The sequence below is a fragment of the Bufo bufo genome, chromosome 3, assembly GCF_905171765.1.
Source record: "Bufo bufo chromosome 3, aBufBuf1.1, whole genome shotgun sequence".
NCBI lineage: Eukaryota > Metazoa > Chordata > Amphibia > Anura > Bufonidae > Bufo > Bufo bufo.
In genome coordinates, this window is record NC_053391.1 from 245,787,755 (window position 1) to 245,814,870 (window position 27,116).

At 49.0% G+C, this 27,116-nt stretch overlaps 1 protein-coding gene across 1 annotated transcript in view; it reads left to right on the forward strand.

Moving 5' to 3' along the window:
* The first annotated feature begins 1,559 nt into the window (after positions 1–1,559).
* Positions 1,560–27,116, forward strand: part of LOC120995077 (ADP-ribosylation factor-like protein 8A) — a 32,687-nt gene continuing 7,130 nt past the window's right edge. The window contains exons 1-4 of the mRNA XM_040424066.1: positions 1,560–1,829; positions 6,919–6,999; positions 15,026–15,099; positions 17,789–17,882. Coding sequence (XP_040280000.1) covers positions 1,707–1,829; positions 6,919–6,999; positions 15,026–15,099; positions 17,789–17,882 — 372 coding nt within the window. The 5' untranslated portion in view covers positions 1,560–1,706. The remainder of the gene's footprint in view (positions 1,830–6,918; positions 7,000–15,025; positions 15,100–17,788; positions 17,883–27,116) is intronic.

The following is a 27,116-nucleotide window of genomic DNA, read 5'->3' on the forward strand; positions in this document are numbered from 1 at the left end:
CCCTGGTGCCAGTCTAGGTAGAGTCTGCATTCACCTATATGCCCTGACACATGCTGATTCAAAGCTATTGCTCCCTGGTGCCAGTCTGGGTAGAGTCTGCATTCACCTATATGCCCTGGCACCTGCTGATTCCAAGCTATTGCTCCCTGGTGCCAGGCTGTCAGTCTGGGTAGAGTCTGCATTCACCTATATGCCCTGGCACCTGCTGATTCCAAGCTATTGCTCCCTGGTGCCAGGCTGTCAGTCTGGGTAGAGTCTGCATTCACCTATATGCCCTGACACCTGCTGATTCCAAGCTATTGCTCCCTGGTGCCAGGCTGTCAGGCTGGGTAGAGTCTGCATTCACCTATATGCCCTGGCACCAGCTGATTCCAAGCTATTGCTCCCTGGTGCCAGTCTGGGTAGAGTCTGCATTCACCTATATGCCCTGGCACCAGCTGATTCCAAGCTATTGCTCCCTGGTGCCAGTCTAGGTAGAGTCTGCATTCACCTATATGCCCTGACACATGCTGATTCAAAGCTATTGCTCCCTGGTGCCAGTCTGGGTAGAGTCTGCATTCACCTATATGCCCTGGCACCTGCTGATTCCAAGCTATTGCTCCCTGGTGCCAGGCTGTCAGTCTGGGTAGAGTCTGCATTCACCTATATGCCCTGGCACCTGCTGATTCCAAGCTATTGCTCCCTGGTGCCAGGCTGTCAGTCTGGTAGAGTCTGCATTCACCTATATGCCCTGACACCTGCTGATTCCAAGCTATTGCTCCCTGGTGCCAGGCTGTCAGGCTGGGTAGAGTCTGCATTCACCTATATGCCCTGGCACCAGCTGATTCCAAGCTATTGCTCCCTGGTGCCAGTCTGGGTAGAGTCTGCATTCACCTATATGCCCTGACACCAGCTGATTCCAAGCTATTGCTCCCTGGTGCCAGGCTGTCAGTCTGGGTAGAGTCTGCATTCACCTATATGCCCTGGCACCTGCTGATTCCAAGCTATTGCTCCCTGGTGCCAGTCTGGGTAGAGTCTGCATTCACCTATATGCCCTGACACCTGCTGATTCCAAGCTATTGCTCTCTGGTGCCAGGCTGGGTAGAGTCTGCATTCACCTATATGCCGTGGCACCAGCTGATTCCAAGATATTGCTCCCTGGTGCCAGTCTGGGTAGTGTCTGCATTCACCTATATGCCCTGGCACCAGCTGATTCCAAGCTATTGCTCCCTGGTGCCAGTCTGCATTCACCTATATGCCCTGACAAGAGCTGATTCCAAGCTATTGCTTCCTGGTGCCAGGCTGGGTAGAGTCTGCATTCACCTATATGCCCTGGCACCTGCTGATTCCAAGCTATTGCTCCCTGGTGCCAGCCACTTCCTGGAATGCTCTTCATTGGACAGAAGCCTCATGTCTCCAGCCTGGTCACTGGCAGGATACAGGGTCATCTCCGTGCCTCACTAGTGACATTGCATGGGAGCTGCCCTCAGTGCCCATATCGCGACATGATGTCAGGACGGGGGGCGGAGCAGCGGCTCTCTCATCCCCCTTTTGTCTGTGATGAGGGATGGGTACCGCTGCTCGCCCCACCCATACAGGATCAGCGCCCGAGCGCCGCACACACTCTGGGCATCGGCAGCACCCAGCCGTCCTCTGCCCATCTGAACACGGAAGCCAGCTTGCCTCCGGCCGGGTCTGGATCCTGCCCTCCCAGCACGGGTACAATCATGTTGGCCCTATTTAACAAGCTGTTGGACTGGTTCAAGGCTCTATTCTGGAAGGAGGAGATGGAGCTCACCCTGGTGGGGCTGCAGTACTCGGGGAAGACCACCTTTGTCAACGTGATTGCGGTGAGAGCTGGGCACAGGGATGGCATAGTGATGGGTCCTACGGGTGACACCTAGAGAACGGCCCGCTGCATCTGCAGCCATTTTGTTGTGTACCACACGGATGTGTGCTAGGCCATAGCTCCGGGTGCTGACTTCACCCCTGTGATACATAGAGGGGATGTGTAGGGCCTGCTCAGGGAGGGACAGGCCTCAGTGGAGGTGGATTATACACATATTATATATCAGGGCCCCTGAGATGGGACACCTCATCTCTTTCCATTGTATGGGGACATCCATAGGATAAGGGTCCCTTCACCCATCCCTAAGTGTTTTGCTGTCCGCACATGGCTGGCCCTATATGAGAGAAATGCCTATTCTTGTCTTGTTGCGGACAAGAATAGGACATCCTCTATCTTTTTTTAAATGAATGGGTCCGCACCCGTTTTGCAAAATTGCGGAACGGATGTGGACCGAGAAATACGGTTGTGTGAATGGACCCTAAATGACGGGCACTCCTGTCTCCAGAACAGGACCCTGAAGTGAAGCAAGCCGTGCATGTGCAGCCACCCTCCATTCACTGCTATGGACTTCCGAAAATAGCCAATCGCTGGCTCTGCTTTCCTCAGAAGACCCATAGTGGTGAATGGAGGGGTAGCTGGCTCTCCATTCATTGCTATAGGACCAGAAGACACCTCGTATGTGTCCGATGGCCCTGTTCTGGAGATAGGAGCTGGTCACAGAGGTGGGACCCTCATCTCTCTGACATTGATGGCATAACCTATCGATGTGCTCAGTGAATGAGGCCTATATGTCCTAATAACACCAACATTGTGGGTCCATAGCGGCCACTGGATGACCACAGGAGGTCCCCATCACTGAAGAAAAAGGCAATCCCCTGGCATGACTCCATTATACTAAATGTTAGGTGACCTCTCTTTTCCGACAAGAGGCACCAAAGAACCTGTCAGGTGATTTCTTCCGCCCAATCCGAGAGTAGAGTATGATAAAGGGAGAGAGGCTGAGCTCTGTGATATGTAGGTTATATAATCTGTTCTGAGTAGTGGACAGAGGAAATCCTAGCAGGACTCTTAGGAGAGACAGAGTCCAGATCAGTCCGCCCACCCTGGATGAATGACAGCGCCCCCTGTAGAGACAGTGAGAGTCCAGATGAGTCCGCCCACCCTGAATGAATGACTGAGCCTCCTGTAGAGACAGTGAGAGTCCAGATGAGTCTTCCCACCCTAGATGAATGACAGCGCCCCTGTAGAGACAATGAGAGTCCAGATGAGTTCGCCCACCCTAGATGAATGACAGCGCCCCTGTAGAGACAGCGAGAGTCATGATCAGTCCGCCCACCCTGGATGAATGACAGCGCCCCTGTAGAGACAGCGAGAGTCCGGATCAGTCCGCCCACCCTGGATGAATGACTGAGCCTCCTGTAGAGACAGCGAGAGTCCGGTCAGTCCGCCCACCCTGGATGAATGACAGCGCCCCCTGTAGAGACAGTGAGAGTCCAGATGAGTCTTCCCACCCTAGATGAATGACAGCGCCCCTGTAGAGACAGCGACAGTTCGGATCAGTCCGCCCACCCTGGATGAATGACAGCGCCCCCTGTAGAGACAGTCAGAGTCCGGTCAGTCCGCCCACCCGGGATGAATGACAGCGCCCCCTGTAGAGACAGTGAGAGTCCAGATTAGTCCGCCCACCCTAGATGAATGACAGCGCCCCTGTAAAGACAATGAGAGTCCAGATGAGTTCGCCCACCCTAGATGAATGACAGCGCCCCTGTAGAGACAGCGAGAGTCCGGATCAGTCCGCCCACCCTGGATGAATGACAGCGCCCCTGTAGAGACAGCGAGAGTCCGGATCAGTCCGCCCACCCTGGATGAATGACTGAGCCTCCTGTAGAGACAGCGAGAGTCCGGTCAGTCCGCCCACCCTGGATGAATGACAGCGCCCCCTGTAGAGACAGTGAGAGTCCAGATGAGTCTTCCCACCCTAGATGAATGACAGCGCCCCTGTAGAGACAGCGACAGTTCGGATCAGTCCGCCCACCCTGGATGAATGACAGCGCCCCCTGTAGAGACAGTCAGAGTCCGGTCAGTCCGCCCACCCGGGATGAATGACAGCGCCCCCTGTAGAGACAGTGAGAGTCCAGATTAGTCCGCCCACCCTAGATGAATGACAGCGCCCCTGTAAAGACAATGAGAGTCCAGATGAGTTCGCCCACCCTAGATGAATGACAGCGCCCCTGTAGAGACAGCGAGAGTCCGGATCAGTCCGCCCACCCTGGATGAATGACAGCGCCCCTGTAGAGACAGCGAGAGTCCGGATCAGTCCGCCCACCCTGGATGAATGACTGAGCCTCCTGTAGAGACAGCGAGAGTCCGGTCAGTCCGCCCACCCTGGATGAATGACAGCGCCCCTGTAGAGACAGCGAGAGTCCGGATCAGTCCGCCCACCCTGGATGAATGACAGCGCCCCCTGTAGAGACAGCGAGAGTCCAGATGAGTCCGCCCACCCTGGATGAATGACAGCGCCCCCTGTAGAGACAGCGAGAGTCCGGATCAGTCCGCCCACCCTGAATGAATGACTGAGCCTCCTGTAGAGACAGCGAGAGTCCGGATCAGTCCGCCCACCCTGGATGAATGACTGAGCCTCCTGTAGAGACAGGCAGAGTCCGTATCAGTCCGTCCACCCTGGATGAATGACAGCGCCCCTGTAGAGACAGCGAGAGTCCGGATCAGTCCTCCCACCCTGGATGAATGACAGCGCCCCTGTAAAGACAGCGAGAGTCCGGTCAGTCCGCCCACCCTGGATGAATGACAGCGCCCCTGTAGAGACAGCGAGAGTCCGGATCAGTCCTCCCACCCTGAATGAATGACAGCGCCCCCTGTAGAGACAGCGAGAGTCCGGATCAGTCCGCCCACCCTGGATGAATGACAGCGCCCCCTGTAGAGACAGCGAGAGTCCGGATCAGTCCGCCCACCCTGGATGAATGACAGCGCCCCCTGTAGAGACAGCGAGAGTCCGGATCAGTCCGCCCACCCTGGATGAATGACAGCGCCCCCTGTAGAGACAGTGAGAGTCCAGATGAGTCCGCCCACCCTGGATGAATGACAGCGCCCCCTGTAGAGACAGCGAGAGTCCGGATCAGTCCGCCCACCCTGGATGAATGACAGCGCCCCCTGTAGAGACAGCGAAAGTCCGGATCAGTCCGCCCACCCTGGATGAATGACAGCGCCCCCTGTAGAGACAGCGAGAGTCCGGATCAGTCCGCCCACCCTGGATGAATGACAGCGCCCCCTGTAGAGACAGCGAGAGTCCGGATCAGTCCTCCCACCCTGGATGAATGACAGCGCCCCTGTAGAGACAGCAAGAGTCCGGATCAGTCCGCCCACCCTGGAAGAATGACAGCGCCCCTGTAGAGACAGCGAGAGTCCGGATCAGTCCGCTCACCCTGGAAGAATGACAGCGCCCCTGTAGAGACAGTGAGAGTCCAGATGAGTCCGCCCACCCTGAATGAATGACAGCGCCCCTGTAGAGACAGCGAGAGTCCGGATCAGTCCTCCCACCCTGAATGAATGACAGCGCCCCCTGTAGAGACAGCGAGAGTCCGGATCAGTCCTCCCACCCTGAATGAATGACAGCGCCCCCTGTAGAGACAGTGAGAGTCCAGATGAGTCCGCCCACCCTGAATGAATGACAGCGCCCCCTGTAGAGACAGCGAGAGTCCGGATCAGTCCTCCCACCCTGGATGAATGACAGCGCCCCTGTAGAGACAGCGAGAGTCCGGATCAGTCCTCCCACCCTGAATGAATGACAGCGCCCCTGTAGAGACAGAGTCCAGATGAGTCCGCCCACCCTGGATGAATGACAGCGCCCCCTGTAGAGACAGTGAGAGTCCAGATGAGTCCGCCCACCCTGGATGAATGACAGCGCCCCCTGTAGAGACAGTGAGAGTCCAGATGAGTCCGCCCACCCTGAATGAATGACAGCGCCCCTGTAGAGACAGCGAGAGTCCGGATCAGTCCTCCCACCCTGGATGAATGACAGCGCCCCTGTAGAGACAGCAAGAGTCCGGATCAGTCCTCCCACCCTGGATGAATGACAGCGCCCCTGTAGAGACAGCAAGAGTCCAGATCAGTCCTCCCACCCTGGAAGAATTACAGCGCCTCCTGTAGAGGCAGTCAGAGTCCGGATCAGTCCGCCCACCCTCGATGATTGACAGAGCCCCCTGTAGAGACAGCGAGAGTCCAGATGTGTCCACCCACCCTAGATGAATGACAGCACCCCCTCTAGAGAGTGAGAGTCCAGATGTGTCCACCCACCCTAGATGAATGACAGCACCCCCTGTATCAGTGGCTGATCTTCACCCTATGGGGACGGGGGAAGCAGGATTCTCGCTTAGGCTCCATTCACACGTCCGTGGTGTGTTGCGGATCCGCAACACACCCGCCCGGCACCCCTATAGAAATGCCTATTCTTGTCCGCAAGAATAGGACATGTTCTATCTTTTGTGGAGCTGCGGACCCGAAGATTGGGACCGCGCTCCACAAATGCGGATGCTGACAGCACACTGTGTGCTGTCCGCATCCATTCCGTCCCCGTAGAAAATGAATGGGTCCGCACCCGTTCCGCAAATTTGCGGAACGAATGCAGACCCATTTGCGGACGTGTGAATGGAGCCTAAGAGAGCGGCGTTCAGTGAGTGCTGTCACACAAACGTATTTTTTGTCCGTTCCGTTTTTTTACGGCCCATATGCTGAACCATTCTCTCCAATGGGGCCGCAAAAAAATGCAGAATGCACACACTCGGTATCCGCGTTTTATTGATCGCAAAACATCCAGCGGTCGTGTGCATGAGCCCTAACTCTGGCTTCCTCATATTTTCCACCTTCTCAACCAAGTAAGTGGCTGACAGGTAAGAAATGTCCCAGTGTCAGTTTGCCTGTTGAGCCATGGGCTATGCATTTTGTCAGTGTTTGTTCCTCATCATGTCTTGGTGATGCTCATGTGCACACAGCCACTTCCCAGCAGGCCACAACCTTACTCCCCAAGTACCTGAATTGTAGGATTTAGGATGATTTCTGTCCTCTGTTTCTTCCAGTCAGGGCAGTTTAATGAAGACATGATTCCAACCGTTGGTTTTAATATGCGGAAAATCACCAAGGGAAATGTAACCATCAAGGTAAGGCCTATTGCTCAACTCACCTTTGTCACTATAGTGCTAAATTATCATTTTTAAGTTTCAAGAAATTGTCATTTTGGATTTGGTAAGATTTAAGAAAACCTTTATAAAAGAATCCTATTAAATATCATATTTAGGTTCTGAACCCTAGAGGTTCTCCACCTAAAAATATGCCCCCTGCTCCTAGTGCCATAAGGTTGCTTTGAAAATGTAATTAATCTGAGCCTGGTTGCTAGGGATTTTCAGCCTGACAACCCCATTGAAAATTGTCAGACTTGGTAAAGCTGTGCTAAAAGCAAAGGAGGGAAAAGAACACAAAAAAGAAAAGAATGAGGAAAAGATTGAGTTAATATTTCTTCATTAAAGGGGTTGTGTCACTTCAGCAAATAGCATTTATTATTTAGAGAAACTTAACACAAGGCACGTACTAATGTATTGTGATTGCCCATATTGCCTCCTTTGCTGGCTTGATTCATTTTTCCACCACATTATACACTGCTTGTTTCCATGGTTATGACCACCCTGTAATCCAGCAGCGGTGGTCATGGTTGCAAACGAGAGGAAAAAGTGCCGGCCTCTCTGGTGGCCAGGACTGTGAGAGCGCACATAGGCTGGCGCTTTTTCCTATAGAGTGCAAGCACGACCACCGCTGCTGGATTGCAGGGTGGTCGTAACCATGGTAATGAGCAGTATATAATGTGATGGAAAAATGAATCCAGCCAGCAAAGGAAGCAATATGGACAATCACAATACATTAGTAAGTGCCTTGTATTAACTTTCTGTACATGATAAATGATATTTGCTGAAGTGAGACAACCCCTTTAAAGGATAGGCCATCAGTATCTGATCGGTCAGGCTCCGGCTCCCAGCAAAACCCTTTTATTAGTATGTGTTAATTCAGCAACATAGTGAACATAATTCAGCCTGTCACTCCCAAATAACGTGTGACAGGCGTTTTTTTTTCTCATGGAGTTACATATGCCACTGCATGTGTTATGCTTAAAGGGAACCTGTCACCGGGATTTTGTGTATAGAGCTGAGGACATGGGTTGCTAGATGGCCGCTAGCACATCTGCAATATCCAGTCCCCAAAGCTCTGTGTGCTTTTATTGTGTAAAAAAAACGATTTTATATATGTAAATTAACCTTAGATGAGTCCTGTCAGAGATGAGTCCAGCGTTCTCTGACTCTGAGCCCAGCCACGCCCACTGTGAAGGAGCCCAGCACCGCCCGCATCCTCCGAATCTCCTCCTTGCTCTCCGACGTCACAAAGCAGTTCGTTCCCTGAGGTGGATGCCAGCACAGGGAAGGAACACTATGCCGACATTGCGCATGCGCATCGCAGGCGCTCTATCTTTGTGACGTCGGGGAGCAAGGAGGAGATTCGGAGGATGCGGGGCTGTGCTGGGCTCCTTCACAGTGGGCGTGGCTGGGCTCTGGAAACGTTAGTAGCCTCATTTACATACAGTACAGACCAAAAGTTTGGACACACCTTCTCATTCAAAGAGTTTTCTTTATTTTCATGACTATGAAAATTGTAGATTCACACTGAAGGCATCAAAACTATGAATTAACACATGTGGAATTATATACATAACAAACAAGTGTGAAACAACTGAAAATATGTCATATTCTAGGTTCTTCAAAGTAGCCACCTTTTGCTTTGAATACTGCTTTGCACACTCCAACAAGTGCTAAGCATCTCTGGGAACTCCTTCAAGACTGTTGGAAGACCATTTCAGGGGACTACCTCTTGAAGCTCATCTAGAGAATGCCAAGAGTGTGCAAAGCAGTAATCAAAGCAAAAGGTGGCTACTTTGAAGAACCTAGAATATGACATATTTTCAGTTGTTTCACACTTGTTTGTTATGTATATAACTCCACATGTGTTAATTCATAGTTTTGATGCCTTCATAGTCATAAAAATAAAGAAAACTCTTTTGGTCTGTACTGTATCTATAAAATCTTTTTTTTGCACAATAAAAGCACACAGAGCTATGGGGAATGGATATTGCGGTTGTGCTAGCGGCCATCTAGCAGCCCATGTCCTCAGCTCTATACCCAAAATCCAGGTGACAGGTTCCCTTTAACCCCTTAAGGACTTAGGACGTACCGGTACTCCATGTTTGCTGAGTCCTTAAGGACCCATGACGTACCGGTACGTCCTAACTTTTAAACTACATTGCAGCGCGGCGGGGGTTAATCGGAACAGGATGTCCGCTGAAATCATTCAGAGGGCATCCTGTCACAACGCCAGGGGGGGGGGGGGTCATGTGACAGGCCGGGAGCTGTATGAGTAATACACACAGTATTACTCATACAGCCAATACATTCCAATACAGAAGTATTGGAATGCATTGTAAAGGGGATTAGACCCCCAAAAGCTCAAGTCCCAAAGTGGGACAAAAAATAAAGTGAAAAAAAAAGTTTAAAAAATTACGTTTTCCCCCCCAAAAAATAAAAGTTTCAAGTAAAAATAAACAAAAACATAATTTTCCCCAAATAAAGTTAAAAAAAATTGGTAAAAAATAGGGGGGGGAGTATACATATTAGGTATCGCCGTGTCCGTATCGACCGGCTCTATAAACATATCACATGACCTAACCCCTCAGATGAACACCGTAAAAAATAAAAACTGTGCTAATTAAACCATTTTTTTGTCACCTTACATCACAAAAAGTACAACAGCAAGCGATCAACAAGGCGTTTGCCCACCAAAATAGTACCAATCTAACCGTCACCTCATCCCGCCAAAAATGAGCCCCTACCTGAGACAATCGCCCAAAAAAAAAAAAACTATAGCTCAGAATATGGAGACACTAAAACATCATTTTTTTTGTTTTAAAAAAGCTGTTATTGTGTAAAACTTACAGAAATAAAAAAAAGTATACATATTTGGTATCGCCGCGTCCGTATCGACCGACTCTATAAAAATATCACATGACCTAACCCCTGAGATGAACACCATAAAAAATAAAAACTGTGCTAAATAAACCATTTTTTGTCACCTTACATCACAAAAAGTGTAATAGCAAGCGATCAAAAAGTCACACGCACCCCAAAATAGTGCCCAAAAAAACATCATCTCATCCCGCAAAAATCATACCCTACCCAAGGTAATCGCCCAAAAACTGAAAAAATTATGGCTCTCAGACTATGAAGACACTAAAACATGATTTTTTTTTGCTTCAAAAATGAAATCATTGTGTAAAACTTACATAAATAAAAAAAATGTATACATATGAGGTATCGCAGCGTCCGTGACAACCTGGTCTATAAAAATACCACATGATCTAACCTGTCAGACGAATGTTGTAAATAACAAAAAATAAAAACTGTGCCAAAACAGATTTCAACAAATTTCTTGTTACCTTGCCTCACAAAAAGTGTAATATAGAGCAACCAAAAATCATATGTACCCTAAACTAGTACCAACAATTCTGCCACCCTATCCCGTAGTTTCTAAAATGGGGTCACTTTTTTGGAGTTTCTACTCTAGGGGGGCTTCAAATGGGACATGGTGTAAAAAAAAACAGTCAAGCAAAACCTGCCTTCCAAAAACCGAATGGCATTCCTTTCCTTCTGCGCCCTGCCGTGTGCCCGTACAGCGTGGGGTATTTCTGTAAACTATAGAATCAGGGCCATAAATATTGAGTTTGGTTTGGCTGTTAACCCTTGCTTTGTAACTGGAAAAAAATTATTAAAATGGAAAATCTGCCAAAAAAGTGAAATTTTGAAATTGTAGCTCTATATTCCATTAATTCTTGTGGAACACCTAAAGGGTTAACGACGTTTGTAAAATCAGTTTTGAATACCTTGAGGGTTGTAGTTTCTTAGATGGGGTCACTTTTATGAAGTTTCTACTCTAGGGGTGCATCAGGGGGGCTTCAAATGGGACATGGTGTAAAAAAAAAACAGTCCAGCAAAACCTGCCTTCCAAAAACCGTATGGCATTCCTTTCCTTCTGCACCCTGCCGTGTGCCCGTACAGCGGTTTACGGCCACATATGGGGTGTTTCTGTAAACTACAGAATCAGGGCCATAAATATTGAGTTTGGTTTGGCTGTTAACCCTTGCTTTGTAACTGGAAAAAAATTATTAAAATGGAAATTTTGAAATTGTATTTCTATTTTCCATTAATTCTTGTGGAACACCTAAAGGGTTAACAAAGTTTGTAAAATCAGTTTTAAATACCTTGAGGGGGTAGTTTCTAGAATGGGGTCATTTTTGGGTGGTTTCTATTATGTAAGCCTCGCAAAGTGACTTCAGACCTGAACTGGTCCCTAAAAATTGGGTTTTTGAAAATTTCAGAAAAATTTCAAGATTTGCTTCTAAACTTCTAAGCCTTGTAACATCCCCAAAAAATTAAATATCATTCCCAAAATGATCCAAACATGAAGTAGACATATGGGGAATGTAAAGTAATAACAATTACTATGTATTATAGAAGTAGAGAAATTGAAACTTGGAAATTTGCAATTTTTTACAAATTTTTGGTAAATTTGGTATTTGTTTTATAAATAAAAATTAATTTTTTTTACTTCATTTTGCCAGTGTCATGAAGTACAATATGTGATGAAAAAACTATCTCAGAACGGCCTGGATAAGTCAAAGCGTTTTAAAGTTATCAGCACTTAAAGTGACACTGGTCAGATTTGCAGTCCTTAGGCCTCATGCACCCGACAGTATTTTTTCACGGTCCGCAAAACGGGGATCCGTTTCCGTTTTTGTTTCCGTGTGTCTTCCTTGATTTTTGGAGGATCACCAGACATGAAGGAAAGTGAAAAAAAATCTAAGTCAAGTTTGCCTTGCAAATGATAGGAAAAAAACGGACACGGACGCGCGGACACGGATGACAATCTTGTGTGCCTCCGTGTTTTTTCACGGACCCATTGACTTGAATGGGTCCTCGAACTGTTGTCCGTGAAAAAACCCATTTAGGGCTCATGCACACGGCCGTTGCCCCGCCGTGGCCGTATTGTGACCCGCATACGGCGGGTCCACAATACACGGGGCACCGGCCGTGTGCACCCTGCATCACGGATGCGGACCAATTCACTTGAATGGGTCCGCAAACCTGGATATGCGGTGCGGAAGCACGGATCGGAACCCCACGGAAGCGCTACGGAGTGCTTCCCTGGTGTTTCTGGCCGTGGCTCCACACTGCAAAAAAGTAGTGCGGACCGTCTGATGCGGATCGCGGACCCTATTCAAGCATGCGGCTGCCCCACGGTCGGTGCCCGTGCATTGCGGATAGGGGTGGGCGATATGGCCTAAAATCTATATTGCGATATAATTTTAAGCATGTGCGGTATGCAATATATATTGCGATATATTGTTTTCTATATTGGGGGGGGTGTTTAAACTTTTTTTTTTTTTACGTTTTATTTAATACCTATTAGCCTCCTTAAGGGCTAGAACCCTTGTCATATTCACCCTAATAGAGCTCTATTAGGGTGAATAGGACTTTACACTCTCCCTGTGCTTTGTGCACACATCAGCAGGGAGCTGACCATGGCAGACAGCCTCTCATGTTCCCCCCCAAGCCTCTGATCTGCCCCCCCCAGCCTCTGATCTGCCCCCCCCCAGCCTCTGATCTGCCCCCCCCCAGCCTCTGATCTGCCCCCCCCAGCCTCTGATCTGCCCCCCCAGCCTCTGATCTGCCCCCCCCAGCCTCTGATCTGCCCCCCCCAGCCTCTGATCTGCCCCCCCCCCAGCCAACTCAAACCCACACCCCTCCACCCCTCCCCAGTATTAATCATTGGTGGCAGTGGCCACAGGGTCCCCCCCATCCCCACATCATTGGTGGCAGTGGGCAGTTCCGATTGTAATGCTGGGGCTCCGATCAGTTACCATGGCAGCCAGGACGCTACTGAAGTCCTGGCTGCCATGGTATGTTAGTGAGCAGCATTATACTCACGTGCGCCGTGGCCGCCGGGCGCTCCTTCTCATAGGTCTGTGCGGCGCATTGCTAATGCTATAAGCATTAGCAATCCGCCGCACAGACAGAAGAAGGAGCGCCTGGCGGCCACGGCGCACGTGAGTATAATGCTGCTCACTAACATACCATCGCAGTAGCGTGACTCCTGGCTGCCATGGTAACCGATCGGAGACCCAGCATTACACTGCTGGGACTCCGATCGGAACTGCCCACTGCCACCAATGATGGGGGGGAGGAGGGGGACCCTGTGGGATATGGCCGGCACATTCATTGGTGGCGCAGTGGCCATAGTCCCTCCCCTCCTCCTCTGTCCTCATTGGTGTTAAGCGGCAGCCGCACACAGTGAGTGAGAGACTCCCTCCTTCTCCCTCCACTGTGCCAGCCGCGGCCGGCTCAGGAGAAAATGGTGCGCGCAGAGAGCGCGATCATATCGCGGTCCGGCGATATAGGCGATATGGCGAAAATCCATATCGTGGCCCAAATTTATATTGCATATCGCCTATACCGCCCACCCCTAATTGCGGACTACAATTTGCGGTCCGCAGCACGGGCACAGAGCCCTTACGTTTGTGGGCATGAGCCCTTAAGCAGATTCACACATAGCGTTTTGCAGAGCTTTTCTTAGTATAGTTAACAAGCACTTTTTTTTTTGTTCACAAATGTAAAGCATTTTTAGTTTTGGGTTTATGAGGCTTTTTTAACCAGCGTGCTCTGGTATGGTGTATTTCCTGGTCTTTTTCCCATAGACTTCGCTATAGCACTTCACAAATGGCAGAATTTTTTTTTATGTTTTAAGTATTACAAAATAAAGATCACTCCTGTGACACCTTGTCCCATGTAAACACAATTGGGGAACTTATCGGATCAGTGGGGGTCCAAATGACAGTGGGAACTTATCCCCTTTTCCTAGGATATGGGATAAGTACCCGATTGGTGGGGGTCTGAGAACAAGCATGAGATGCCGGAGTGGATGGGTTGGTGGTCACACATGCACTGCCACACCATTCAGCTGTTTGGGACCACCAGAGATGGAGCCGCAGTGCACGTGTGACCACCTCCCCAATCACCCGGGAACTCCAGTGAGGGTCCCAGTGGTCAGTCCCACACCAACTCTTTCCTGACACTCGACGTAATTGTACATCACAATAACGAGATTGTTTTATGGAGCGGGTCCAGGAGTTGAGCCCTCTTCAGGTGCTACCTGTGTTATACAGGTGGCACCTGCCCACAGTGGGGTCACAGTGGTTAGACTAAGGCCTAATGCACACGACCGTTGTGTGTTTTGCGGTCCACAAATTGCGAATCCGCAAAACACGGATGGCGTCTGTGTGCGTTCCGCAATTTGCAGAACTGCGCGGACAGCTATTAATGTAACTGCCTATTCTTGTCCGTTATAATTTTTTGGTGGACCACGGAACGGTGCAACGGATGTGGAAAGCACACGGAGTGCTGTCCGCATCTTTTGCGGCCCCATTGAAGTGAATGGGTCTGCATTGGATGCGGACCAAAACAACGGTCGTGTGCAGCATGAGGCCTAAAAGTAACCAAACTATTCAAATGTCAAACATATTTATTCTGCTCAGTGAACGCTGGTGTGGGAAATGCAATAAAACAAATACTGTTTGTTGGTCACCTTGCCCCCTGAAAAAAGTCATCAAAAAGTGTATGTAACCAAAAGTGGTGCCAATACAATCTAAAGCTCTCCCCTCAGATAAGGGTCCTCACATAGCCATGTAGATGGAAATATATAAAAAAAACTACCGTACTTATGATTGTCAGAAAATAGCAGCACAAAGCAATTTTTCTCCAATGTCTTGTATTAGTTTAAAAGTAGCAAAGCATAAAAAAAGATAGAAATCCTACTGACCAGTGTTAGGGCAGCGCTGTGATAAATCGCGGTGGCAGTTAATAGTGGTACCCCCGATGGCGGATGTTGGGGGAAAAGAAGGATTGGGAGGGACACGCCCAATTCTTTTGTTCTCAGGAGAGAAGCCACTGCTAGAAGTGTTTGGCAGCCGCTTTCTCCGGTGTCACCAGTTTCGGAGATGACATTATTCATGCACTTAACTCTTTATTTTCTGTTTAGCTCTGGGACATTGGAGGTCAACCACGTTTCCGAAGCATGTGGGAAAGATATTGCCGAGGTGTAAGTGCCATTGTGTAAGTATCGTAATGTGGGTAGGAGGTATCCATATCTCACTGTAAGCAGTGGAAACGTGCACGCGGCAGCATCTAGGCGGTATGCTGCTGCAGCCTCTAGGCGGTATGCTGCTGCAGCCTCTAGGCGGTATGCTGCGGCATCCTCTAGGCGGTATGCTGCTGCAGCATGGAAAATCTGGGTACATTCACGCTGTGCAGTCACTTTTTTTTTAACAGCAATTTTGTGAGAAACACAATTTCTTCTTTCTTTTCTAATACAGCAGCATAAACTGCTTTACTACGTGAGAATGAATCCTAAAATCTAATCGTTATGTGCGAAACTCTGCAGATCGTCCCACGCAGCAGAAACGGAGAACTATGTTTCTTTAGGGGATAAACCAATAAGATGATTATTTGTTAGGAAAGCTGTGTTATCAGCTCTTTACTATATGACTCAGATGTGATATTAATCAGACCACAAAGCAGTGTACAGTCTTCACCAGATCCTTAGGGTATGGCCACTTTTAGCTGAGTTGCTGCGTAAAACTTCTGAATTATTTCCGCAGGATTTCGCAGTGGCGAATCCAAAGCAGATCATAACATTATACTCGCCTCCCCTGTAGCAGCGCTTCTCTGGTCCTCTGCTGGTCTCTCTGTGCATCCGGCTTCTGGCAATCACATTTCGCCACATCTGCCAGCCGTTGCAGCAGTCACATGTGCCAACACGTCATCCCCAGAGGCTGGGTGTACAGAGAAGAGCGCTGCTACTGAAGCAGCAAAGGAGGGGAGTATGTTTTTTTATTGTTATTTATTAGTTTTATTTTAACTTGGAAAAAAGTGGTTTTTGCTCTGCGTTTGGACATGTGGATTTTGCTATGGACCTGTGGTTCATTTGCAGCAAAATCTGTTAGGCCCCTTGCAGACGAGCGTGTCCGGATTAGGTCCGGATGCGTCCCGGTGCATTGCGGCAAACCCGCGCGAGTAGGTACGCAATTGCAGTCAGTTTTGACTACGATTGCGTTCCGATGTTCCGTTTTTATCGCGTGGGAGCAATGTGTTTTGCACACGCGTGATAAAAAACCGACTGTGGTACCCAGACCCAAACTTCTTCACAGAAGTTCAGGTTTAGGTTAGTTGTTGTGTAGATTGTATTATTTCCCCTTATAACATGGTTATAAGGGAAAATAATAGCATTCTGAATACAGAATGCATAGTAAAATAGCGCTGGAGGGGGAAAAAAAATAATAATAATAATTTGACTCACCTTAATCCACTTGTTCGCGCAGCCGGCATCTCTTTTGTCTTCTTTTGTGAGGAATAGGACCTTTGATGACGTCACTGCGCTCATCACATGGTTCGTCACCATGGTGATGGATCATGTGACGGACCATGTGATGAACGTAGTGACGTCATCAGAGGTCCTATTCCTCAGAAAAGAAGACAGAAGAGATGCCGGCTGCGCGAACAAGTGGATTAAGGTGAGTCAAATTATTATTATTATTATTTTTTTAACCCCTCCAGCCCTATTGTACTATGCATTCTGTATTCAGAATGCTATTATTTTCCCTTATAACCATAAGGGAAAATAATAATGATCGGGTCCCCATCCCGATCGTCACCTAGCAACCGTGCGTGAAAATCGCACCGCATCCGCACTTGCTGCGATTTTCACACAACACCATTCATTTCTATGGGGCCTGCGTTACGTGAAATACGCACAAAGAGGAGCATGCTGCGATTTTCACGCAACGCACAAGTGATGCGTGAAAATCACCGCTCATGTACACAGCCCCATAGAAATGAATGGGTCAGGATTCAGTGCGGGTGCAATGCGTTCACCTCACGCATTGCACCCGCGCGGAAATCTCGCCCGTGTGAAAGGGGCCTTACAGTTTGGCTTTGCTGCAGATATTAACTGCCCCAGAGGACCCAATGCTATATGTGAACCTACATTTATCAGTCCAGCCAGCACTGTGGGAAAGAGGTAGGGGGCAGGAAGGACCTTGAAACTTTTTAGAAGATGCCACTTAAGACCACAGAAGTAGTCAGCTATGATTTTATTACCGTATATAACGTTTTCAGTTCAAACCTATGGGAGAAGATATTGGGGATGGATGATGCTTCCCTCATAGTGGCAGGAATGTGGATATTGTATGTCAGTCCATTATTTTCACTGACATCAATGGTAGGAAGAACAGAAAACCATTAAAGAAATCAATGGGAGCATTAAAGGAAAAGCTTCTCTGTTTTCCACAATGTTAATTGAGCCTGGGGTCATCCCGCATAGGCGCTGTAGCTTTGTTGCTCTCATAGCTGTAGGCCAGGGGTCAGCAACCTTCAGCACTCCAGCTGCTGTGAAACTACAACTCCCAGCATGCACACTTGCTCGGCTGCTCTTGTAACTCCCATAGAAGTGAATGGAAAATTCTGGTTGCTGTATTTTTTAGAATAGCTGTGGCGTCGTAGGTTGCTGACCCCACCACTCACTTCATTATATCCTATGTATACTAGTCCTTTTGGTTGCGAGGACCACCCCTTAAAAGGCAATTTGATCTGCCATTTTGAGTAGTCATCTCAAACGGGTTTCAGTGTATTATGATAGTGGATGAACAGTGTGAGTATACCGCATAGTGCTAGTACTGTGCCGTACATGACTGTTATCAATCACAGTATTGGGAAAGAAGTGCTGATGTCTGGTATCTTTCCTTAGATACATGGTGGATGCTGCAGATCAAGACAAAATTGAGGCTTCAAAAAATGAGCTACATAATTTACTGGATAAGGCTCAGCTGCAAGGTATTCCGGTAAGTGTCCCCTAACCCTGTTAGATCATGCGGGCATAGCTCTCTCCTACTGTAACTTCTGATGATAGTTCTGATCATTTCTAGACCACAGGGTAATTTTCAAGTTGCAGTGTTACGACTCCTCATTGCTATAAAATACATTCAGACAGCCATTCCGATTTCCATCCACCAAACAAAGATGTCTCTTGGTGTCTGGATACATCCGGTTTTTTTTTTCTGGACCTATTCATTTGAATGAATGAGTCTCGAATAGAAAATGAATAAGAATGGTTCATGCTGTGAGTCTCTCTGCCTGTACTGAAAAACTTAAGAGGGAATTGCACCATTTATTTTAATGGGACACTACCGTCAAAAATGGGTGCGTGTGTAAAAATCTTGCATTTTTAGGTGGTTTCTATATATATGTATATATTAAAGTTAATAGAATTTTATTTCTCAACTTCTTTATTTACTTTTCATCATCGATCTGGGAGTAGTAAGCATGATGACTTTCTATAAATCAATAGTACAAACGACTTTAAAAAAGAGGAAAACAGAGAAAAATGTCCCACTTCCTATACAGTACATCATTTTTCCCGGAAATTTCTGATGAAACCATCTCCCGAGGACCAGCTCACAGAAGTATCAGATTATACATGTCAATAGAAGTCTAGGGAGAGGGGAGGGGCGAGGATTAAGCGGGAGCTGAGTGAGACAAAGAGACTGTAATCACATCAGCATGCAGGAGGAGCAGTGAGGGAAGTGCTCCGTTGGCTCTACTCACCCTCCCTGGTCTTCTTCTTGCCCCACTCTGCACTGGGTCCTGACTGCGTACAGCATCAGGACCTGGTGCACATACATTAGGTGCGCACTATGACCTGACACTGTGCGACGGGAGACCAGGGAGCTGTGAGTGAGTGACAGCGCCGTCTGAGGCTGATGGGGGTCTGATCTGAGGCTGATTGAGCTTTGGGGTCTGATCTGAGGTCTAATAAAAAATATTTTTTCTTAGGCTACTTTCACACTCACGTTTTGGGCGGATCCGTAATGGATCTGCAAAAACGGATCAGTTACAATAATACAACCGCATGCATCCGTCATGAACGGATCTGTTTGTATTATCTGTAACATAGCCAAGATAGATCCGTCCTGAACTCCATTGAAAGTCAATAGGAGATGGATCAGTTTTCTATTGTGCCAGATTGTGTCGGAGAAAACTGATCCGTCCCCATTGACTTATATTGTGTGCGAAGACGGATCTGTTTGGCTCAGTTTCGTCAAGCGGACAGAAAAACACTGCAGGCAGCATTTTGGTGTCCGTCCCCAAAGCGGAATGGTGACTGATCGGACCCAAACTGATGCATTCTGAGTGGATCCTTTTCCATTCAGAATGCATTAGGGCAAAACTGATCCGTTTTGGACCGCTTGTGAGATCCCATGATGGTGCTTCTCATAGCCTGAAAACGCCTCTGTTTAGTCAGTTTATGTCAGATTGCAGTAGTGCAGTGTAAAAGCCATGTGCTCAGAGCATGTGCAATAGGGCTGCAACGATTAATCGACTTTATCGATAATATTCGATAACGGGATTCGTTGTCGACGAATTCAGTTATCGAATAATCACCGATTCGTTGCTATGCGGGTGGCGGTTTACTTTAAATCAGCACATCTTTATTTTACCTTACAATGAAGCTCCTGTAACAGGCAGAGCGGACGGCGGCGTAACGTCACTTACTCATGTGACGCACTTGCTCCGCCTCCTTCATTCATAAAGTGGGCGGAGCAGGTGCATCACGTGAGTGAGTGACGTTACGCCGCCGTCCGCTCTGCCTGTTACCTGAGCTTCATTGTAAGGTAATAAAGATGCGCTGAGTAAAAGTTACTGCCAGAATAGTCTGCTGTGAGCAGCGGGGCCGGGGCTGTTATGGGGAGGGAGATCTGTGTATGGCACTGCTATGGGGAGGGGGATCTGTGGATGGCACTGTTATGGGGAAGGGGATCTGTGCACTGTTATGGGGAGGGGGATCTGTGCACTGTTATGGGGAGGGGGATCTGTGCACTGTTATGGGGAGGGGGATCTGTGCACTGTTATGGGGAGGGGGATCTGTGCACTGTTATGGGGAGGGGGATCTGTGCACTGTTATGGGAGGGGGATCTGTGGATGACACATAGCAAAAGATGCTATATAGTGTCATCTATAGATCCCCCCCATATCAGTGTCATCCACAGATCCCCCCTCCCCATAACAGTGCACAGATCCCCCTACCCATAACAGTGCCATCCACAGATCCCCCTCCCCATAACAGTGCCATCCACAGATCCCCTCCATAACAGTGCCATCCACAGATCCCCTCCATAACAGTGCCATCCACAGATCCCCTCCATAACCTGTGCCATCCACAGATCCCCTCCATAACAGTGCCATCCACAGATCCCCCTCCATAACAGTGCCATCCACAGATCCCCTCCATAACAGTGCTGTGGCGAAACCAACCTCGCCACTGGGTTTTGGACAGGCCTGTTTATCAGCCTCTTGCCCCAGGATTATGGGCCCTCTCATCAGCCCATGCAAAACTTAAACCCCATGGCGATTTGACTGTGTTTGTGGCATCTGAGCACTCAGATCCAAGCCATATGGGGACATGTGGGGTTTTGAGATGTGTGACAGAACCATCTGTCTGTGTAATTGTATTGTATGTTATGTGAGGGTACCCAGTTAGCTCATTTTATTGTATTCATGTTGTCTGAGTGTCATTCACCTAATAATATGCACTCAGACTTGAGCTGTCTGGGAATGTGTTAAATGTCTATGTGTATTGTAAAGGGTGGGACATTGTATGTTTGAGTAAGTGATGTCTGTTCCATTGTCCCCACGTGTGTATTGGTGATTTCTCTTTGTCTTGAGAGATAATTGGATTACGCCTCGGGTGTCTCCAGGGCAGAGAGGAGGAAACCATGATGCATTGTGGGGATGTATTGTCTCTGTAAAACCTGCTTGAGCCAGATTGCCATGCTGCCAGCCAGGGCCCAAAAGATACTTTTACTAACTTTTCAACCCCTGGTCTGATTCATGCCATTTTGTAATATGTTGTTCCCCTGAATGGATTGATTGTGAATAGGTAATTTTTATGTGAATGTGATGTATGGTTTTAGAGTTATGAAAGTTAGGTAGAAAGTATGTTTTAACTGTATGTGTAATTGAGTTTCCTCTCAGGATAAGGGGAGGGAATATGTGGGATGTAACTGATATGTGATTGGTTGTTTTATACCTCCCTGTGGGCGGTCCTGTATTTGAAAAGACTGTAATAAAAACCAGGCTGGGTGTGCCAGCACCTGAGACCACTGCTTGACCCTCAACACGGAGCCCTGTCTCGTTATTGGGGGGATCCGCTGTATGCTGTTAGAGGCTGATTGCCAGGAGTGTAAGCTGATTCCTGTTCGTCTGCTAGCAGCTATTCGTGAGGTTCCAGTTTGGAGTGCTACTTTGTATCCAGTTCGGGAGTTTGGTGTATCCTGCAGTAGCTGTGCCTGTCTTTCAGAAAAGGGGCATATCGCCTAAACTGATTATAACCCCTTGTCTGCTGAAACTGACCGTTACAAGTGCCATCCACAGATCCCCTGCATAACAGTGCCATCCACAGATCCCCTCCATAACAGTGCCATCCACAGATCCCCTCCATAACCTGTGCCATCCACAGATCCCCTCCATTACAGTGCCATCCACAGATCCCCCTCCATAACAGTGCCATCCACAGATCCCCTCCATAACAGTGCCATCCACAGATCCCCTCCATAACAGTGCCATCCACAGATTCCCTCCATAACAGTGCCATCCACAGATCCCCCATAACAGTGCCATCCACAGATCCCCCATAACAGTGCCATCCACAGATCCCCCATAACAGTGCCATCCACAGATCCCCCATAACAGTGCCATCCACAGATCCCCCATAACAGTGCCATCCACAGATCCCCCATAACAGTGCCATCCACAGATCCCCCATAACAGTGCCATCCACAGATCCCCCTCCATAACAGTGCCATCCACAGATCCCCTCCATAACAGTGCCATCCACAGATCCCCTCCATAACAGTGCCATCCACAGATCCCCTCCATAACAGTGCCATCCACAGATCCCCCATAACAGTGCCATCCACAGATCCCCTCCATTACAGTGCCATCCACAGATCCCCTCCATTACAGTGCCATACACAGATCCCCTCCATTACAGTGCCATCCACAGATCCCCATAACAGTGCCATCCACAGATCCCCCCATAACAGCGCCATCCACAGATACCCCATAACAGCGCCATCCACAGATCCCCCATAATAGTGTCATCCACAGATCCCCCATAACAGTGCCATCCACAATTTGTTTTAATACGGCCTTTGAACATAATTTTTCAAGTAAAATCATATAAACCTCTTTGTTTTGTAATTTTGGTGTTTTTTCCCGATTAATCGATTAAATTATCGACAACTAATCGATTATTCAAATAATCTTTAGCTGCAGCCCTAATGTACAATAATCCCCTGCACACGTGCTATTTATTTTCTTGCTGTGGGAGATCAGGGGGCAATGTATATAACTGCTATGTGATCCGAGTCCCTGTACCTCACTGCACTACAATCCTCCCTCTGCACATGCCCTGGGAATCCTGTATAGTAAGTAGTGGAGAAACCTGAGCAGGCACTAGTTATGTTTGCACAGTCTGAGCTGCAGGACATGCACTGTACTTGTTATGGCTCCTTCCCCAGTAATTACTCTTCTAAGCAGGTGAAGACTAGGTTTCAGTCTGGGATTATAGAAGAAGCTTTTAGGATATTAAAGGGGTTTTCTGGTCTCACAATACAGATGACCTATCCTCGGAATAGGTAATCAATATCAAGTTGGTGGGGATCCGACAACCCAGCACCCCCACTGACCAAATGTTACCAGCAGCTGGAACTGCTATCGAGAAAGGCGCTGTAAGCACAGCTATGTTCAAAGTGTAGAGGCCATAGGAGCTGAACTGCAGTAACCCAGCATGACCACTACAGTGGGATTCAGGCTGCAGGTAACAGGTGGAAGGTGGTGGTGCTGGGTGTCGGACCCCCACCGATCTGATATTGATGAACTATGGGTACTTTCACACCAGCGTTATTCTTTTTCAGTATTGAAATTCGGTCAAGGGTCTCAATACCGGAAAAAAACGCTTCCGTTTTGTCCCAATGCAATCTGAATGGAAAGCAGTATGCATTATGATGTCTTCCGTTCCATCCCTTGTACGGTATTTGACCGGAAAAAATACTGCAGCTTGCTGAGGTATTTTTTCCAACCAAAATTCTGGGAACACTTGCCGGATCCAGCATTAATTTCCATTTAAATGTATTAATGCCTGATCCGGTACCAAGTGTTCCGGAAATTGCTGCATCGCCGGATCCGGTTTTCTGGTCTGTGCATGCGCAGTTCTTTTAAATACCAGATCCGTTATTCCGGATGATACCAGAAAGACGGATTTCAATGAATAAGTCTACCGTATCCGGAAAAAATATATATCCGTTTGCATACAGATTTCCGTATCCGACAGGCAGTTCCTGTACCAAGTACTAACACTACAGTCCGGCCCCCACTGCTTCCTGGTCAAGTGATGACATCTCTGACACAGGGTCATTCTGCTCATCTCCTTCTGCTCTATAACCTGCTGCCTGTTGCATACATTGCATTTCTCGCCCATTGGGGGACACAGGAACCGTGGGTATAGCTATGTCCTCTAGGAGGTGTTGAGACGAGGCAGAAGCTGTTAGCTCCTCCCCTGGCAGCTTTACCCCCTCCAGCCTGGAGAGAGAGCTTCAGTTTTATTCTAGTGTCAATAGGAGGAAAGACCTGTAGCACCTGAAGATTATTTTATTTTATTTTTTTATTTTCCTTCTTTTCAGGTGGGAAACAGTGGTCGCCTCGCCTCCCTGTTTTCCCGGGGGGAACACGCCAGCATTGGTCCGCCATGCTGCCTACTCCCCCACAAGAAGACAAGGTGGACCAGGGCAGCCTCGCTCCCCTGCATCCCGCCAGCCAAGGGGTCACCTAGGTCTGCCAAAGAGAAGACCCTCCTGCCATACCAGACTCCTGCCACTCCGGTGCCAGCTGCTGAGGAGGTGACCCTGCTGGAAAAGGTAATCTTATGGGCCCACTTAGGGAGGGTGAAGAGAAGAGGAGGAAGATAGGTGAGTACACGGGACTAGGTGAGTATGTTAACCCTCTCCCTCCCTATTTGGCAAAGCACCGGGCTCCCTGCTTCCCCTCCCTCCCCCTGGGCCAGACACCGGGCTTCATTTATCCTAGCGATGGACCTCTGGTGGATTCCCTCCCCTCTCCCTCTGTGCCGACACTACACAGGCACATAAGGGGTTAATGGCCCTATCTCCTGCAGGCACTGTTAGGCACAGCGGGCGGCCGAGCGCACCGCTGTGCTCTGAGTTTTTTTACATCGCTACAGGAGGGGAGCAGAGGAGGCTCCCGCTCCCCAGCGACATAATCCGCCCTTCTAGGGAGCGGGCGCTAAGCGCGCTGCTCCGGGAGAGTAACGCCAGCACTGTGTCCGGGCACTGTTAAATTTAGACCCCAGGTTCACTTTGGGCCTACCCTTTCCTTTCTTCCTCCGACCCACGCAGCGTTCTCCACGGCCGGGATGTGCAATGTGGGTTCATTTTAATGTCACTTTACGCCTCTCTGTGCTCCGGCCGGCCTGACTGTAGAGCGGGGGTGCATTCCGGTCGGCTGTGTCCATAACTTAGGCCCTGGCTTCGCGGCCTACTAGGCCGCAAACTTTCATACCCGGGTATGGGGGAGGGGGGACACTTCGGTCTGGCGCAAATTCTTCCCGCCTTACTTTCCCCTCCCCAGTATCCCACAGAGCCCCCGCCCCCGGTTCTCAAGACAGTTAACCCTTCCTGGCCAGCCATCTCTTGAGGCTGGCGCAGGATTATGTCTATCTGCAAAGAAATGGGTTTTAATGCTGCTAATTTAACCCCTTCCTGCCTCTTGTCACCTGAGGCTGGGCATCCCAGTTTTATAAAAAAAAAAAAAGTCCATTCGGGTCCTGCCCCCTCAGGCCTCATCGCCGCAGGACCGCCCTGTCTGTGTCAGACTGCGCCCGTGTCCTAGCATGGACAGAGAAGGGCCTCTCAGTTCCCAATCCACCCTCCGGGGTCACTTGATTGGTATTCTCCACCTGCGTAATTCGATGGTGGACCTCCGGACCTTCCCAATCACCCTCCGGGGTCGTTGGGTTGATATGGCACTACCTGCGCAATCCACTGGTGGACCTCTGGACCTTCCCAATCCCCATCCGAGGTAGTTTGGTTGATAAGCACTACCTGCGCGATCCACTGGTGGACCTCTGGACCTTCCCGATCACCCTCCGGGGTCGTTTGGTTGATGAGCACCGCCTGCGCACTCCAATGGTGGATCTCCGGATTTCCCAATCTCCCTCCGGGGTTGTTTGGTTGAGCCTGCGACTGCCATGGGCAAGATTCTGAGAGGTAAGACTGCACACAGTGGACCAGAGCAGGATATATTCTTCCTCGGTCACCTCGACAACCCCACCCTTCCTCCCTAGGGTCACGCTCAGACGCACCCTCCCTCCCTGGAGAGGTTCGGTCCGAAGGGGGTATCAGTGGTTCGGTCTCTGCCGTTATTCCGGTGCGATCTTCCAAGATGGCGTCCGAGGTAGACAGCAGTACTTGTCGTATGCATTTCCCCCTTCCTTAGCCGGAGTCTTTGCACTACTACTGGATGCAGTACTTCCCTTGGATATTACCTCCTTCCATTAGGGTCTAACTGCACTAGAACTGTTTCAGTGCCGGCAGTAGGCGTTCCCCCTTTTGTAGGTGGCGGAACTGCATTCCCACTGGGGACAGTACATACTGTATGCATTAGCCTCTTCTATAGGTGGCGCTATGGCATTATCCCTGGTTCAGTGTTTACTGTATGTCTTACCCCCTTACATAGGTGGGGTATTGATACGGGACTCTCCATATGCCTTGACCTTTCCGTAAGAGACGTATTCTCTCTACTTGGATTCAGTTCCTGCTAGATGCATTAATGCGTTGCCACCCTTCATGGTGGAGTACTTGCACTACCACTGAGTGCAGTGCTTGCCGTAAGCATTACCCCCTTTCACTGGTGGGATAATTGCAACATTGCCCCTTCCACAAGTGATCCACTACCGTGGGGAATGAGTACACATCTTGGATGCTGCACTTCAACTACGCCACGGCTATAGATGCCTTAGCTTCTTCTACAAGTGGAGCGTAACGAGTATCGATACACGCTGGTGCCCTGTACCGTTGTGTCCTTTTCCTTCGGTGCCGGTTTGGGGCATGATTATCACAACCTCTCTCCTCAGGGGGTTGCCCAGCGTCACTCATGTGTTCTAGCGTCCCCCATCTCCATGGTCCTCCACTGTTCCAATATGTGTCTTCAACAATATGTAGTGTGTACACCATGGCACATAATATTGTGATTACGTTCCAGCAAGTCGAGTGTTACACTGACTGTATATTCTCTATCCACCATTCCTGATGTGGGAAGTGGTTGTGCTGGCACTCTGGTTTAGCTTTTGCAGCGTGTTCTCCTCTGCTGGTGCGGATTTTACGCTGGTACTAGCATTCGCAGTCGCTGCAGTGGGGCATTCCCTCAGGTAGGGGTTCTACCCTGACGCTGGCTTTGGCGGTTGTTCCTGTTCAATGCCCTTCCCAGGTGGAGTGTTTAAGGTTAGCTATCCTTCCCTGGGGCAGTATGGTACCATGGCTTCTACCGGATTCCTCTAGCCTCCCCCTCAGTTTGTGCTGGTGGGGCACGCTGCGGCTCCTACGGTACGAGGGTCCTGGAGTAGCCATTACATACTCTGACTCCTCCTGCACGGCTCCTTCCTCAGGTGACGGATTCTTCTAACGCCGAATTTGGTGGCGTACGCTGCATGGCCTCCTCCTTAGGCGGAGTATGGCACCGCCACTATCATCCGGTGGCTACTTCTGTGTCGTGCCAGTCTCAGATGGGGAACAGGCTTCGCCCTGCCCCTTTTTTCCTTCCGTTTTTTCCTTCTCTGGGTCAGGGTTCACGGCCACTCCGCAAACCTTGGTAGCTCATACGTTACTACTTCCCCTCATGTACGTTGATGCAGGGTATTGGTTCTGTGTTTTTTTCTTTCCAGTCTTGTTCCGGACCGACTGTTGGGCTGTGACGTTTTCCATATCGGTTACATATCCAATTAC